At 39.8% G+C, this 16,489-nt stretch overlaps 1 protein-coding gene across 15 annotated transcripts in view; it reads left to right on the forward strand.

Annotated features, from left to right (window-relative positions):
- Nucleotides 1–16,489, forward strand: part of CDC42BPA (CDC42 binding protein kinase alpha) — a 338,602-nt gene that overhangs the window by 187,131 nt on the left and 134,982 nt on the right. For all 15 annotated transcript variants that reach the window (XM_047703785.1, XM_047703770.1, XM_047703777.1 and 12 more), the window contains exon 11: nucleotides 4,733–4,855. In XM_047703785.1, coding sequence (XP_047559741.1) covers nucleotides 4,733–4,855 — 123 coding nt within the window. The remainder of the gene's footprint in view (nucleotides 1–4,732; nucleotides 4,856–16,489) is intronic.

Here is a 16,489-nt window from a genome sequence, read left to right on the forward strand (position 1 = left end):
ACAACTGTGGGAGATTTATTCTCCCCTGAAGCCTCCTACCTCCTGCCATTTTGGTATCTGACAAATGTGTTGATTGGGACACTGGCCATGTATTAGAGACAGACAGACTCTTTTCCTTGGGTAAGACTGTTTCTGAAATACTCTAATACTGGAGGAGCCTTCAGTCTGAGTTGTAGAAGCTGCTAAATTCCCATGCAGTCTCCAGGTACCACAAATGTATCACGATAAAATAGTGCCACACATTTAGGGATCTCGAGGTTTCCAAATTGTTTCTGCAGCCGCACTCCTTCTCCAGAAGTTGTCCTGTGTTTTCATTCCCAAGTGAGATCCCTTAATATAGGCACCTGGAGTCTAAGCCTGCTCACAAAATCAGGCAAAATTTAGAAGTCAGAGTTGGCTGCCAGTCCTCTCGCCTCAGCATGGCCTGAGCCTTTCTGTTCTATCGTACTTATTCTTCTTTGCTTTCTCAGATATGTGATTTCTGTAAAAATAAGATTGTTGCAAGTTATGTATTTTTACTTTTTCTGGCAGGAATGAGAGACCTGGTGCTTGCTACTCCTTCCTTTTCTGAATGAGAAATTCCTGTATACCCAGCTTTTTTGATGTTTTATATTACCAAACGTTTCTTAGAAACTATCATTATGTGTGACTGCTATCATTTGCACCAAGCAAGCACCGTGAAAATGTGGGATCATTGCGCTTTTGTATTAGTGCTGGTTTCGTGCAGCGGCGCAGGTTTACGTCAGGCTGCTTCATCCATTTACCAGCCATTTCTTGAACACTCACCGCCCAGAACCTGTTCTGCACATGACTGCCGATGTAACAGTGAGCAGAAAACGAGAAAAATACTTGCCCATGCAGTGCTTACATTCTACTTTGAGGAGACCAAGGCAAAATGAAATACAAAGCAAGGTCATCAGCTGAGAATGAGGAAGGTGGAGAGTATATCAGATTTTTGATGAGAAAAAGAGAATATGTGACATGGTCAGTTTAGAGAAGAGAAGAGTAAATGGTCTGGGGACACAGCTGAGGACTGCCAGTCGTTGCCAAGCTGTTGGATGTCAGAAGACATGAATTTGAAGTGACTGTGTGTTCTTCAGCCTCTTTGTCAGCTTCTCGGATGGGAGCACAAGTCAGACAGAGTCTGCCAAGATTGGGGACTTGTAGGGTGGGAGTCGTGGAGGAGAGGAAGGCAAAGAGATGGAAGGTGTGTGTGTGAAGCAGGGATTGTAGTTATGGACCTCGGAATCTAACTTGGGTAAATAAGGAAGAAAAGAGAAAAACGGAGTAACATTAGGACAGTGGATTTGCTCTCTTGGTGGGAATGAGTATCACCGAGGTGGTTGCTGTAGTAGTAAGCACACTGTAAAGATAAGAGATAGAGAATGGTATACTTGAAACCAAGTACAGTTACTAAATAATGGAAAAGTGTACAGTAGCATTTCTCAGTAGGTGGACTACTAGCACTCGGGGCAGGGTGATTCTTTGATGAGGGAGACTTTCACATTTTCTAAGATACTGAGCTCTCTTGGTCCCCAGGCACTTAAATACCTTTAGCCATCTCCTAGCTACACCTATTTCAACACCCGCACTCCCTGCTGCATACGCACATAAACATTTCTAAGCTCAGACAAGGTGAGAACCATGGGTCTAGGGTATGACCAGTAGGTTTCCTGGTCTTGCTGGAGACCAGTTAAGTTGTTTTGGGCTGTAAATCATAGAATTCTTAGATAATACAGATTTGTTATCTCAGGATGTTAGAAGTTAGTGCCAATAGTGAGGTTAGCTTCTCTATGATTTTCTTGGCTTTCCTTTCATGATTCTACCATATGCCAAAATTCCAGATCATGTCTGCACACATGTGGAGACCAAAAGAAGGCTTGCTTCCTTTCATCCATTTGGGAGGCCCCCTAGTGGACTTCTTATCAAGGGACTATAGTTCTCACCAGGTCACGTACCTAATTTTTTTTTTTTTTTTAATTTTTGTGGGTTTTTTTTTTAATCATTTTTTAAAATTTATTTTCAGCATAACAGTATTTATTGTTTTTGTACCACACCCAGTGCTCCATGCAATCCGTGCCCTCTCTAATACCCACCACCTGGTTCCCACAACCTCCCACCCCCCCACCTCTTCAATTTTTAACCAGTACTGGCAACATAGAATAGGTCCACCATGATTGATTTAAACCATCTTGAGTTTTGACTGGCCTACTTTGTCAGTGTGCCTGAATTTGGTTCACAAGCAAGAGGGAAAAGCCCCAGCCGTGTCTGTATGGGGGATTTGTGTGCCTGAGAAGCCAGAGTGGATTGTCTATTTTTGATGTTATAGTCACTAAGAATAATAATAAAAAGAGGGTTGTAATGAAAGAAGGGCAGTCAGTAAACAATGTGTGAAATTGTTAGTCAAAGACAGAATAAAAAAGACAACGGATAATAACTTCAGCAGATGAGTTATGGGCATTTTAGCAGACTGGGGTTTATAGGGTGGACAGAAGTAGGAAAGAGGAGCCAGGATAGCTACCTACCTCCATACCCTGCAGGATGTGGAGTCTAGGAGGAAAAGGAGCTGTTACTAGTATCCACCGGATATCTTTATGTTTTCTTTTTCTAACTTAGATATCTTTCTAATGTGTGTGTGTGTGTGTGTGTGTGTGTGTGTGTTTTGAGAGAGAGCATGTGTATATGTGCGTGTGTGAGTGTGGTGGAGGGAGGGGGAGAGAGAGAATCTTAAGCAGACTCAGCACTGAACATGAGCCCCACATGTGCGGGGCTCAGTCTTACCACCCTGAGGTCACGAATTGACCGAAATCAAGAGTTAAGTCATTTAGCTTACTGAGCCACCCGGGTGCGTGCCCTCTTAGATAATTTTTTAAAACAAATAAAGGATATTCTTTTAAAAATAGTAAGTACAGGGGCGCCTGGGTGGCTCAGTGGGTTAAGCCGCTGCCTTCGGCTCAGGTCATGATCTCAGGGTCCTGGGATCGAGTTCCGCATCGGGCTCTCTGCTCGGCAGGGAGCCTGCTTCCTCCTCTCTCTCTCTCTCTGCTTGCCTCTCTGTCCACTTGTGATCTCTCTCTGTCAAATCAATAAATAAAATCTTTAAAAAAAAATAGTAAGTACAAAATGTAATGATATTTACCATGTTTTGAACCCGAAAAGAAAAGACTAAGAAGTAGTTATTGGATGTAGAAGATCATGGTTGGATACACCATAAGTATATCATACACCTTTAATTCAAATTAACCAATATTTATGCATACAATGATCATGATACTATTCTCTGTACAGATGGTGAAAATTAATTAGAAAATCTCCCTCCTCTGAAGGCCACAGTATTTTGGAACTCTGTGTGTGTATGTTTGCTACTTCTGTCCATCCTGTAAATCCCAGTCTACTAAAATGCGCATTACTTGTCTGCTGGAGTTATGTGTGTATGTATATATGTGTGTGTGTGTGTGTGTGTGTGTGTGTGTGTGTGTGTGTGTATTATGTATATGTGTGTGTGCCCACACACACACACATATACACATGTACACACATATATTAAACATCAGTAATACATATAGTAATAATATGGTATGTAAGCAATAATATAGGTTACACTAAGACAATATATAAATAATGTAAGTAGTATAAAGCAATAAGTAATGATTTGCACTAACCAAAAATTATGGTGAGGTAATTAAGGTAGAGGCTTATTATTTCAGACCTCCATAAGATAGCACAGTAACTATTTTAGGACAAAGGTGGTTCATTTCTGATAAAATTCTGTAAAGTTTTCTTTTTTTCTGTATCTTCTGATAATATCTAGGACTAGACCTTAGTAGAGTTAATGTTTCTTGAATACCTTGCATCTTCTGATTAGAACCACAAGAATAATCTCTATTTGAATAAAGTCAATGAGCCAAAATCATCTATAGGTGGGCCTCAACTTTCATAACTAAAATTTGGAGGCCAGCATTTCTGTATATCATATACACTTGACCCTTGAAACAATGTGGGTTTGAACTGGGAGGGTCTTGTGGATTTTTTTTTTTTTTTAATAAATACAGTACAGCCAATGTGTTTTCTCTTCCTTATGATTTTCTCAGAAACATTTCCTTCTTTTCAGCTTGCCTGATTGTGAGAATACAGTGTATAATACATACAGCATACAAAGTATGTGTCAGTCAACTGTTATGTAATTGGTAAGGTTTCTGGCCAACAGGACTCAGTTGTAACTCAGTTGTTAAGTTTTTGGGTCAGAAGTTATACACAGATTTTCAACTGCATTGGGAGGGGGGCTCAGGACCCCCAAACACCCCACCCCTGCATTGTTCAAGGTCAACTATAATAACATCTCTAAACCTCCCTTGACACACCAGACTCTGTTTTTAATGCATCATCTGACACAGGAAGTTTTGGGGGTTATCACACAATGACACTTCCTACTAGAATGAATGGGGGCTGAACGGTTATTGACTCACTGGTAGAATTCACCAGCGTGTTTGAGATGGAAAATCTCACATGGTAGTAGGCAGAGCCTCTCCGACATCTGTTACACTTTTAAAGAAACATGCATCGTAATTTTGAGACTTAATTGTGATGTGTTTGCATGCTTTTTGTTGCTAGGTAGATGTTTTGATCAGAATTATACAAGGATTTCTCTAGAAAGAAATGCATTGCTCTTAGCTTTAAAAATTTAAAATATGGCCATATTTCTCATTTCTTTCTTTCATTCTCTCTTTTTAAGAGTCAACACAGACTGTACAAGCTCTACAGTATTCAACTGCTGATGGTCCACTAACAGCAAGCAAAGATTTAGAAATAAAAACCTTAAAGGAAGAAGTTGAAAAACTGAGGAAACAAGTAAGAGGTAAATTTCTGTAATTCACTATTAATTCAATTTAGTAGTTTTTTAAAAAATGTCTTATCGACACAGAACATTTATGAGTGCCTGTCATGTGTTACATGATATGAGCTTCAGAGCCGTGAGGGAAGAGCAAGTAAGAATGGTTTCTGCTGGGGGCGCCTGGGGGGCTCAGTTGGCGAAGCATCTGACTCTTGATCCAGGTCAGGTCATGATCTCAGGGTCGTGGGATCGAGCCCTGTGTGGGGCTCTGTGCTCAGTGGGGAGTCTGCTTGAGATTCTCTCTCCTCCCTCTGTTCCCCAACTCCTCCAGCCCCCCTACCCCCCAAATGCGTTCTGTCTCTCTCTCAAAAACAAAAACAAAACATGTTTCTGCTTCCAGGGAGCTCACATTTTGGTCTGGTGAAAAAACAGGTTTGCTATACATGTGGAAAGGCTGTGAGAAAAAGAAGCATAGGTACATGTAGGAGGGGCACCTAACCATGGTTGAAGTTAACAGAGATGATGTTTGGAAGACCTGTTCGTTTGTGACATTTAGTTGGAATCTGTCTGGCTGAACATAGATGCGAGTAGGGGAAGGAGCGTTAGGAGTGAGGAAGAAGAACAGTGTAGACAAGGGAACCACATGTATGCAGACATCAAGGCATGTGAAAATTTATTTTCTTCGTAACAGTTCCTTTCAGCATATTGATGAGATTTAATTAAAATTAATTTGAACAATGGTTGCTATGCCTATTACATCCATTCATGTGTTTATTCTGTTCCTTCATCAAATATTTATTGGGCCTCTGGTGTGTGCCAGGTATTGTTTTAGTCTCTTGGGAGGCAGCACCAAACAAAATTAATAAAACTTTTGTTTTGCTGGGGTGGAAGGCACACAACAGACATCAAATAATAATTGTATAACTTTGTAAATGATACAGCATATGAGAAGGAGTAAAGTACTTAGACATAGAGAAGGATAAAGCAGAGTGGGTCAGAAGTATAAGTATAAATTCTGCAATTTTAGGTAGGGTGGTGTGGGTGTAAGCCTCATTGAGGAGAGAGGTAACATGTGAACAAAAACTTGAAGAAGGTAAGGGCTTAGCTATGCAGTTAAATGCGAAATACATGTCCCAGGCAGAGGGACCGGCCAGTGCAAAGGCCCTGAAGTCAGCATCTGCCTCAAGGGTGCAGTTAGGACCCAGAGGACAGTATGGCTGGAGCAGGAGGAACAAGCAGAGGAGAGTGGAGGAGGGTGAGGCCAGAGAAGTTAAGGGTTGGAGAGAGCTTGTGGCCTGATCTCTAGAGTCTCACCAACCGTTACAAGGTTTTTGGCTTTTTCAGTCAGTGTAATGGGAGCCTTTTGTAGTGGTTAGAGGCACGACACCTTACCTAAGCATAAGGAAAGAGAAAAAGGTACTAGTTGAGCTAGGATTGTCAGACCTCCAGAAATACCATTTAAGACCAAAATAGGTGAAGTTCAAGAATCTCATATAGGGTCTTTTATAAAAAGGACTATTTAAAATGCCATGTTAGGGGCACCTGGGTGGCTCAGTGGGTTAAGCCGATGCCTTCGGCTCAGGTCATGATCTCAGAGTCCTGGGATTGAGCCCCGCATCAGGCTCTCTGCTCAGCGGGGAGCCTGCTTCCTCCTCTCTCTCTGCCTGCCTCTCTGCCTGCTTGTGATCTCTCTGTCAAATAAATAAATAAAATCTTAAAAAAAAAAAATAAAATGCCATGTTAATACTTTGCTTGTGTTAAATACACATGGAGCTCTTAAATTTGATTATTTATGCTGTCATTTTTAAAGTGGCTGTCTTCCTAAGAGATATCTCTTTATCAGATTTCTGTAGCTTTATCTTTCTAAAATTAAGTTAGGTTAGGAATATGATAAGCAGAATCCTTTGCTTTGCTATGAACAATTCATCAATAGCAGTGAATGTGTTAGAGTTCTTTGACATTGAAAAGGCAGCAGAGCACAAGACCAGCTGGGGTGGTCAGTGATTTATCTTTAAAGAGGTTAAATGGTTTGGGATGACTTTTTCATAAGCCCATCTTACTTATTAGCTCGAAGAGGGTTTGTCTTTTTTAATTGATTCTTTAGGATTTTCTATGCTGATCATCATGCATCTGCAAATAGTAACAGTTGTATTTTTGCTTGTTTGATGTGTATGCTTTTTATTTCCTTTTATTACACTGGCTAGAATTTGCAGCACTATGTTGAAGAAGAGGGTGAGAACAGACATCCTGGCTTCCTGAGAGAGGGGTAGCATTCAATTCAATCTTTCACTGTCACGTGCAATATTAGCTACAGGTTTTTCACTGACACTTTACCAAGTAAGAAGTTCCCATCTAGTCCTATATTTCTAAGGGTTTTTATTGCAAATGGTTGTTGAAATTTGTCGAATATTCTTTTTGCATTATTGATAGGAATATGTGATTTTTTTTTCCTGTAGTTAACCTGTTAATATGGTGGATAGATTGGTTGATTTTGAAATATTGAACCAAATTTATATCCGTAAAATATACGCATTACTGGTCATGGTGTGTAATTATTTTTACATATTACTGAATTTTATTCCTAGTATTTTGCTAAGCATTTTTGCATCTATATACATGAGGGATATTGGCCTTTGGTTTTCTTCCTCTTTATTTTTACTGCCTTGGTTTTTGTTCTTTTGTTTTCTTACTGAGATATAATTGACATACATTATATTAGTTTTAGGTATACACATAGTGATTCAGTATTTGCATATTTCGTGAAATGATCAGCACAGGAAGTCCAGTTAACTCCCAGCAGTACACATAATTACAGAATTACAGAATTTTTTTCTTGTGATTAGAAATTTTAAGAGCGATTCTCTCTTACACATTCATTTTAAATGTATAGTATGGTCTCATTAACTGTAGTCCTTGTGCTGTACATCATACCCCTAAGACAGACTTATTATATAACTAGAGGTTTGTACCTGTAGATCACCTTTATTTACCCCTTAACTTGCTCTGCACCCCTGCCTCTTGGAACCACCAATCTATTCTCTGAGTTCAGTTTTGTTTCATTTTTGGTTTGTTTTTATTTTTAGATTCCAAATGTAAGTGAGATCCTTACAGTATTTGTCTTTCTTTTACTTATTTCACTTAGCATAATTCCCTCAGGGTCCATCAGTGTTGTTGGAAATGACAAGGTGGCCATTTCAGTGGCTCAGTAATATTCCATGTACATATACCCCACAGTTTCTTCGTCTGTTTGTCCATCAGTGGACATTTAGGTTGCTTCCATGCCTTGTGAATAATGCTGCACAAAACATGGAAATGCATATATCTTCACAGTTCACTGTTTTTGTTTTCTTTGGATAAGTACTCAGAAGTGGAATTGCTGAAAACCTGTGGTAGTTCTGTTTTTAATTTTTTGAGGAAACTCCTTGCTCTTTTCCAAAGTGGCTACATCAATTTACATTTCCACCAACAGTGCACAAATATTGCCTTTTATCCACATCCTTGCCAGATCTTGTTATTTCTTATTTTTTGAATAATAGCCATTCTAGTAGATGCAGTTGATCTCTCACTGTGGTTTTTATTTGCATTTCCCAGATAATTTATGATGTTGCACCTTTTCATGTACCTGTTGGCCATCTATATGTCTTCTTTGGAAAAAATGTCTATTCAGATCCTTTACCCATTTTAAAAATTGGATTATTTGTTTGCTATTGAGTTTATGAATTTTTTTTTAAGATTTTATTTATTTATTTCACAGAGAGAGATCACAAGTAGGCAAAGAGGCAGGCAGAGAGAGATAGAGGAGGAAGCAGGTTCTCCGCCGAGCAGAGAGCCCGATGCAGGACTCGATCCCAGGACCCTGAGATCATGACCTGAGCCGAAGGCAGAGGCTTAACCCACTGAGCCACCAGGTGCCCCAAGTTTATGAATTTTTAACATACATTTTTGGGCCACCTGGGTGGCTTAGTCGGTTAAGCATCTGCCGTCAGCTCAGATCACTATCTCGGGGTCCTGGGTTTGAGCCCCATGTTGGGCTCCCTGCTTGGTGGGGAACCTGTTTCTCCCTCTCCACCCTCCCACCTCCCCACTCATGGTCTCTTTCAGTATCTATCTCTCTCAAATAAATAAATAAAATCTTTAAAATATATATATATATATTTTTTAAAGATTTTATTTATTTATTTGACAGAGATCACAAGTAGGCAGAGAGGCAGGCAGAGAAAGAGGGGGAAGCAGGCTCCCTGCCAAGCAGAGAGTCCTATGCGGGGCTCGATCCCAGGACCCTGGGATCATGACCCAAGCCGAAGGCAGAGGCTCAACCCACTGAGCCACCCAGGCGCCCCAAAAAGAAAGTATATTTTTAATCTTAATCCCTTATCAGATAAATGATTGGTGAATATTTTCTCCCATCCATTGGTTTCCTTTTTATTTTGTTGATGGTTTCCTTTGCTATTTGGAAGTAAGTTTGATGTATTCCACTTGTTCATTTTTGCTTTTGGTGCTCCTTGTGTGGCTGTGGTATCAGTGTACTGCTGGCCACATAAAATAAGTTCGGAAAGATCTCCTCCTCTTCCGTTTTTTAGAAGAGTTTGAAAAGGATTGGTATAATTCTTTTTTAAAATGTTAGGTAGAGGGACGCCTGGGTGGCTCAGTTGGTTAAGCGGCTGCCTTCGGCTCAGGTCATGATCCCAGCGTCCTGGGATGGAGTCCCACATCGGGCTCCTTGCTCAGCGGGGAGCCTGCTTCTCCCTCTGCCTCTGCCTACCTCTCTGTCTGCCTGTGCTCATGCTCACTCCCTCTCTCTCTCTAACAAATAAATAAATAAAATCTTAAAAAAAAATAAAAAAAAAATGTTAGGTAGAATTCACCAGTAAAATCATCAGGTCCTGGGTTTTTCTTTCATCGTTCTTACTCATTATTGGTTTGTTCAGATTTTTAAATTTATTCACAGTTCGGTCTTACTTGGTTGTATGTTTCTACAAATTTACCAATTTCTTCTAGGTTATCCAGTTTACTGGCATGTGATCATTCGTGGTAGTCTCTAGTAGTCTCAGAGTAGAAATAAAAATGCCTTTGTATTTCTGTGCTGCCCATTTAAATGTTTCCTCTTCCGTTTCTGATTTTAATTTGTATGAATCCCCCCCCTTTTCTTTTAGCCTACCTAAAGTTTTGCCAATTTTGACTGTCTTTTCAGAAAACAATCTTAGTTTCTTTGATCTTTTCTTTTGTTTTCCTGATGTTTATTTCATTTATTGCTGCTCTGATCTTTGTTAACTCCTTTCTTCTGCTAACTTTAGGTTTCTTTCTTTCTTTTTTTTTTTTAAGATTTTATTTATTTACTTGACAGAGATCACAAGTAGGTAGAGAGGCAGGCAGAGAGAGAGAGAGGGAAGCAGGCTCCCTGCTGAGCAGGGAGCCCAATGTGGGATTCGATCCCAGGACCCTGAGATCATGACCTGAGCCAAAGGCAGAGGCCTTAACCCACTGAGCCACCCAGGCGCCCCAAGGTTTATTTGTTTCTTTTTCTAGCTGTTTGATGTTTAAAGCTAGGTCTTTGAGACCTTTCATTTTTTTATCACCATGAATTTCCTTTCTAGAACTACTTTTTTTTTTTTAAGATTTTATTTATTTATTTGACACAGAGAGAGAGATCACAAGTAGGCAGAGCAGCAGGCAGAGACAGAGGAGAAGCAGGCTCCCTGCTGAGCAGAGAGCCCGACGCGGGGCTCAATCCCAGCACCCTGAGATCATGACCTGAGCCGAAGGCAGAGGCTTTAACCCACTGAGCCACCCAGGTGCCCCTCTAGAACTACTTTTGCCATATTCTATGAGTTTTGGTGTATGGTGTTTCCACTTTGTTTGTTACAAGATTTTTTTTTTTAAGATTATATTTATTTATTTAACAGACAGAGAGAGATCACAAGTAGGCAGAGAGGCAGGCAGAGAGAGAGAAGGAAGCAGGCTCCCGGCTGAGCAGAGAGCCCGATGCGGGGCTCGATCCCAGGAACCTGAGACCATGACCTGAGCTGAAGGCAGAGACAGCCCACTGAGCCACCCAGGCGCCCCTACAAGATTTTTTTATTTCCCTTTTATTTTTGTGATCCATTGGTTATTCAGGAGTGTATTGTTCAATTTCTGTACTGTTATGAGTTATCCAGTTTCCTCCTTTATTGATTTCTAGTGTCATAATTTTGTGCTTAGAAAAGATCCTTGGTATGATTTCATTTTTTGCTAAATTTCTTAAGACTTGTTTTATAAGCTAACTTTTGATGTATCCTGGTCCATACGTGTTTGGGAAGAATGTATGTTCTGCTGTTGGATGGAACGTTCTGTATATGTCTGTTAGATCCATTTGGTCTATACTTCACATTCAGTGTTTCCTTACTGATTTTTTTTGTCTGAATGATGTATCTATTGTTGGAAGTAGGGTATTGAAGTCCCCTACTATTATTATATTATCTGTTTCTCCCTTCACATCTGTTGTATCTGCTCAGTATATTAAGGTGCTACAATAGTGGGTGCGTATATATTTACAATTATCCTATCTTTTTTGACGAATTGACCTTTTTATTCTTACACAATAACTTTCTTGTCTCTTGTTACTATTCTTCACTTAACATTTATTCTATCTAAATATAGCTACCCTTGTTCTCTTTTGGTTTCCACTTGCATGGAGTATCTTGTTTTGTCCCTTCATTTTGAGTCTTTGTGTCTCCTTAAAGCTGAAATGAGCCTTTTATAGGCAGCATATAGCTGGGTCTTGTTTTTTAATCCATCCAGCCACTCTAGGTCTTTTTGTTGGAGAATTTAATCCATTTATATTTAAAGTAATTATTACTAGGTGTGGATTTACTAATGTCATCCTTTTAATTGTTTTCTGATGTTTTGTACTTCCTTGGTTTCTCTCTCCCTCTCTTACTGGCTTCATTTGTAAATTGATTTTCTGTAGTGTTATGCTTTGATTCTCTTCTTTTTATCTGTTATATACCTCTTGTAGTCATTTGCTTTGTGGTTACTGTGAAGCTCACATAATATACCTTAGTTATAACAGTCTGTTTTATGTTGATACCAGTTGTTTATTCTCTTGGTTTATTTTATAATTGCTTTGATTTGAAAGTTGATTTAAAATTTTGATTTGAAAATTGATTTGAAAAATACTTTTGATGAACAGTATTTTTATCATATGTTTTAGAAACACAAAAACAATATATATTTTAGAAACACATATTTCCTGCAACTATAAAGTATAATTCAGAAAACTGAAAAGAAGAAAAAAATCTTTGCAGATTTACCCATACTTTATATACTATGCTCTTTCTTCCTGATATTTCTGAGCTCCTTGTTCTGTCATTTGTTTTCTCTTTAGATAATTTCCTTTTGCCATTTTTTAAAGATAGCTCTGCTATCAGCAAATTCTCTTAGCTTTTATTCATCTGAAAATGTCTTAATTTTCTCTTTATTACTGAAGAGTATTTTTGCAAAGCATAGGATCCTGAGTTGATAGTTCTTTTGTTTTCAGCATCTGAAAAATACTGTACCACTTCCTTAGGACTCCCTAGTTTTTGACAGGTGGGGATACTCACCACTATACAAACAAGGAAGGACTCCCTAGTTTTTGAGGAGAAATTCACTGTTATTTTGAGTATTTTTTTTTTTTTTAATCTAAGGTGTTGTTTTTGTCTGGCTGCTTGCAAGGTTTTCTCCTTTTATAGTTTTCTGATGTTTAATGGTGTGTTTTGGCATGGATTACTTTGGGTCTATTCAGTTTGGGATTCATTCATGTGTAGGTTTACGTGTCTTGCTGAATTTGGTGTGTTTTTAGACCTTACTTTTTTGAATACTTTTACAGACCTGCCTACTTTCTCTTCTCTTTCTGGGACTCTGATGACATGGATGTTAGATCTTTTGTTACCAGCCCACAAATATTTGAGTCTCTTTTCATTTTTGTTTTCATTCTGTTTTTTCTCTGCTGTTCAGATTGGTCATATCTAGTATTTTATCTCCCATTTCACTGATTCTTTCCTCCAATCCCTGTTGAATCCATCCACCCAGATTTCCATTTTATTTATTTCTAAAATTTCCATTTTGTTTTTTGTAAACTTCTGTTTCTTTGCTGAGACTTCTTGTATTTTTGCCTGGGTCTTCTGTTGATTTATTTCAGATATATTCATAATATCTCAGTGAAGCATTTTTGGCATAGCTATTTTAATGTCTTGTCAGATATTTTTAAAAAGATTTTATTTATTTATCTTAGAGAGTTGAGAGAGCATGCTAGCAGGGGGAGTGGCAAAGGGCAAGAGAGAGAGACTCTTTTTTTAAAGATTTTAATTATTTATTTATTTGACAGAGAGAGAGAGACAGACAGACAGACAGACAGTGAGAGAGGGAACACAAGCAGGGGGAATGAGAGATGAAGAAGCAGGCTTCCCACTGAGCAGGGAGCCTAATTCGGGACTCAATCCCAGGACCCTGGGATCATGACCTGAGTTGCAAGCAGATGCTTAACCAACTGAGCCACCCAGGTGCCCCAGGGAGAGAGAATCTTAAGTGCACAGCCATACATGGGCCTTGTTCTTATGACTCTGAGATCACGACCTGAGCCAAAATCAAGAATCAGACACTAACAACTGCACCACCGAGGTGCGCCTTGTCAGATGCTATTTCTTGCATCTCTACTATTTCAGTGTCAGCATCTCTTGATTTTCTTTTCTCATTCAAGTTGAGATTCTCCTGTTTCCTGATAGGATGAGTGATTTTCACTTAGTGATTCTGAATCTTATTTAAACCTTCCATTTTAGCTGGCTTTTCCCAACACCACTCCAGCAGTGGTGGATTGCCAGGTGGAGATAAAAGTTCAGTTTCCCCACTAGGCCTCCCTTGACACCCAAAGAAGAGCTCCCTGTTCTCCCTGGAAGGGGTTGGGTATTCCAGTCCCCCACCTAGTCTCCACTGACAGTGTGGTAGGCCTGGCCTTACTACTATTGCGCAGTGGTGGACATTCTAGCTTCTTCTGACACCATCCCAATGTGGGGACAGTGGAGAAACTCACTGCCATTTGGCTGGGTATGGAAGTGCTAGTTGGCCACATGGTCTCTGCTGACCCTGCATATAGGATGTGCTTTTTAGCAACCAGTAGAGTTGAATATTCTGGCCCTTTCCCAGTCCTTTCTTCACGGTGTTTTGGGCACCTCAACATAGCCTTATGGGATTGGAACTCTAGTTCCTCACATGTCCTTTGCTGATGGAAGTGGTCATGGGGACAAGTTGTTTGTGTTGTTTAACTTGAGTGGAATAGTTACTTCCTGAAAGTGTCTGTCTTGCTAGTTTGCTCCTTTCCTGGTAGTTTGGGTATAAAGTATAGGCTTTTATTGGGGCATGTTGGCATTTATGGGTTGCCAGTTTCTTGAGCTCTGTGTCTAGGAAATATGAACCAGAAATAAAACCCAGGGAACTTCCCACTGTGTTGGTCCAGCATTCCTGACACCACCATGTCACATTTCCTTGTCCCTGCCAGTCATCCTTTTCTCTCTAAATTTCAATTTTCTCATGTTTGCTCTATATATGATGTCCAGGAGTTTTCATTGCAGTTAATGGAAGAGAGAGAAGTACATCTCTTCCATCTTTCTGGAAGCAGAGGTCCCCTGAGTAAGCTCTTCACATGCAAACCCCATCACATCACAGCTTCAGCATACACGCTTAGATGTCTTCTATGGAGCCCCACTGGCTCCAGGATGAGAGTAAAGTTTCTCAGTTTTTTCCAAGGTCCTTCATTATTGTGCATGTATTTGCCTCTCCAGTTTCTTATGTTGTTACTACACCTCAGTGGCTAATTCCCACCATAGTGAGCTAATCTTAGGCCTACTTGTTCACCTTCAGAGTTTTTACATACTTTGTGTTATTTTAATTCTTTTCTTTCTCCAGCCCCTCGTTCTTCCTTCCTTCCTCATTTGTTCATTATTGCTTGTTTGTTTGCTGGAAGCATTCTTCACATAGCAAACTTACATTCCTTTATAATACATTTTACCACTGACCTAGTTTTTATTTGACTGTTGCTTTACTTCCCTCATCTCACTACTAGACTGTAAGATCTTGAAAGTAGGAACTTTGACCATTTTATTAATTGGTATGTCCAAGTGGTGGAAAAGTATGACACATACAAATCCCCCAGTCAGTATTTGTTGATAAGTGAATGACAATAGTGGAACTTCACTCTTGTAAACCTCTGATTGCTTCCTGAGGGGTTTCCCTACGTTGTGTCTTTACGGGCAGTTCTCAACACACTCATGCCTTTTGTACGAATCAGTGGTGCCTGCATGGAGTTACCATTGAACTCCTGTTGCCTGAGATTTCCTTCTTTACTTTACTCCTTCCTTCCCCCTAAACTCATGCTTCTGTGACTGCTCTTCACTTCTCATGTTTCAGCTGTTCCCAGGAATGGGACAGAACCACTGAAAATGACATTGAGAGAAAGGGAAAATCCTCTTTTTAGTATTCTTCCTTCCCAGCCTCTCTCTTCTTGGCTGTGTGCTGGTCTCTGTGCCCTCCATTGCACTCCATCTCTTCAGTATCATTTGTTCATTTTTAGACCCTTTTTATTTTGGTAAAATGCATGTAACAATTTTTTTTTATTAATTTTTATTTTTTATAAACATATAATATATTTTTATCCCCAGGGGTACAGGTCTGTGAATCACCAGGTTTACACACTTCACAGCACTCACCATAGCACATACCCTCCCCAGTGTCCATAATCCCACCCTCTTCCCAACCCCCTCCCCCCATCAACCCTCAGTTTGTTTTGTGAGATTAAGAGTCACTTATGGTTTGTCTCCCTCCCAATTCCATCTTGTTTCATTTACTCTTCTCTTACCCCCTTAACCCCCCATGTTGCATCTCCTATCCCTCATATCAGGGAGATCATATGATAGTTGTCTTTCTCCGATTGACTTATTTCGCTAAGCATGATACCCTCTAGTTCCATCCACGTCGTCGCAAATGGCAAGATTTAATTTCTTTTGATGGCTGCATAGTATTCCATTGTGTATATATACCACTTCTTCTTTATCCATTCGTCTGCGATGGACATCTAGGTTCTTTCCATAGTTTGGCTATTGTAGACATTGCTGCTATAAACATTCGGGTGCACGTGCCCCTTCCGATCACTACGTTTGTATCTTTAGGGTAAATACCCAGCAGTGCAATTGCTGGGTCATAGGGTAGTTCTATTTTCAACATTTTGAGGAACCTCCATGCTGTTTTCCAGAGTGGTTGCACCAGCTTGCATTCCCACCACCAGTGTAGGAGGGTTCCCCTTCGCATCCTCGCCAGCATCTGTCATTTCCTGACTTGTTAATTTTAGCCATTCTGACTGGTGTGAGGTGATATCTCATGGTGGTTTTGATTTGTATTTCCCTGATGCCGAGTGATGTGGAGCACTTTTTCATGTGTCTGTTGGCCATCTGGATGTCTTCTTTGCAGAAATGTCTGTTCATGTCCTCTGCCCATTTCTTGATTGGATTATTTGTTCTTTGGGTGTTGAGTTTGCTAAGTTCTTTATAGATTTTGGACACTAGCCCTTTATCTGATATGTCATTTGCAAATATCTTCTCCCATTCTGTCAGTTGTCTTTTGGTTTTGTTCACTGTTTCCTTTGCTGTGCAA

This window comes from Lutra lutra, chromosome 15 (assembly GCF_902655055.1).
Source record: "Lutra lutra chromosome 15, mLutLut1.2, whole genome shotgun sequence".
In the NCBI taxonomy this organism is placed as follows: Eukaryota; Metazoa; Chordata; class Mammalia; order Carnivora; family Mustelidae; genus Lutra; species Lutra lutra.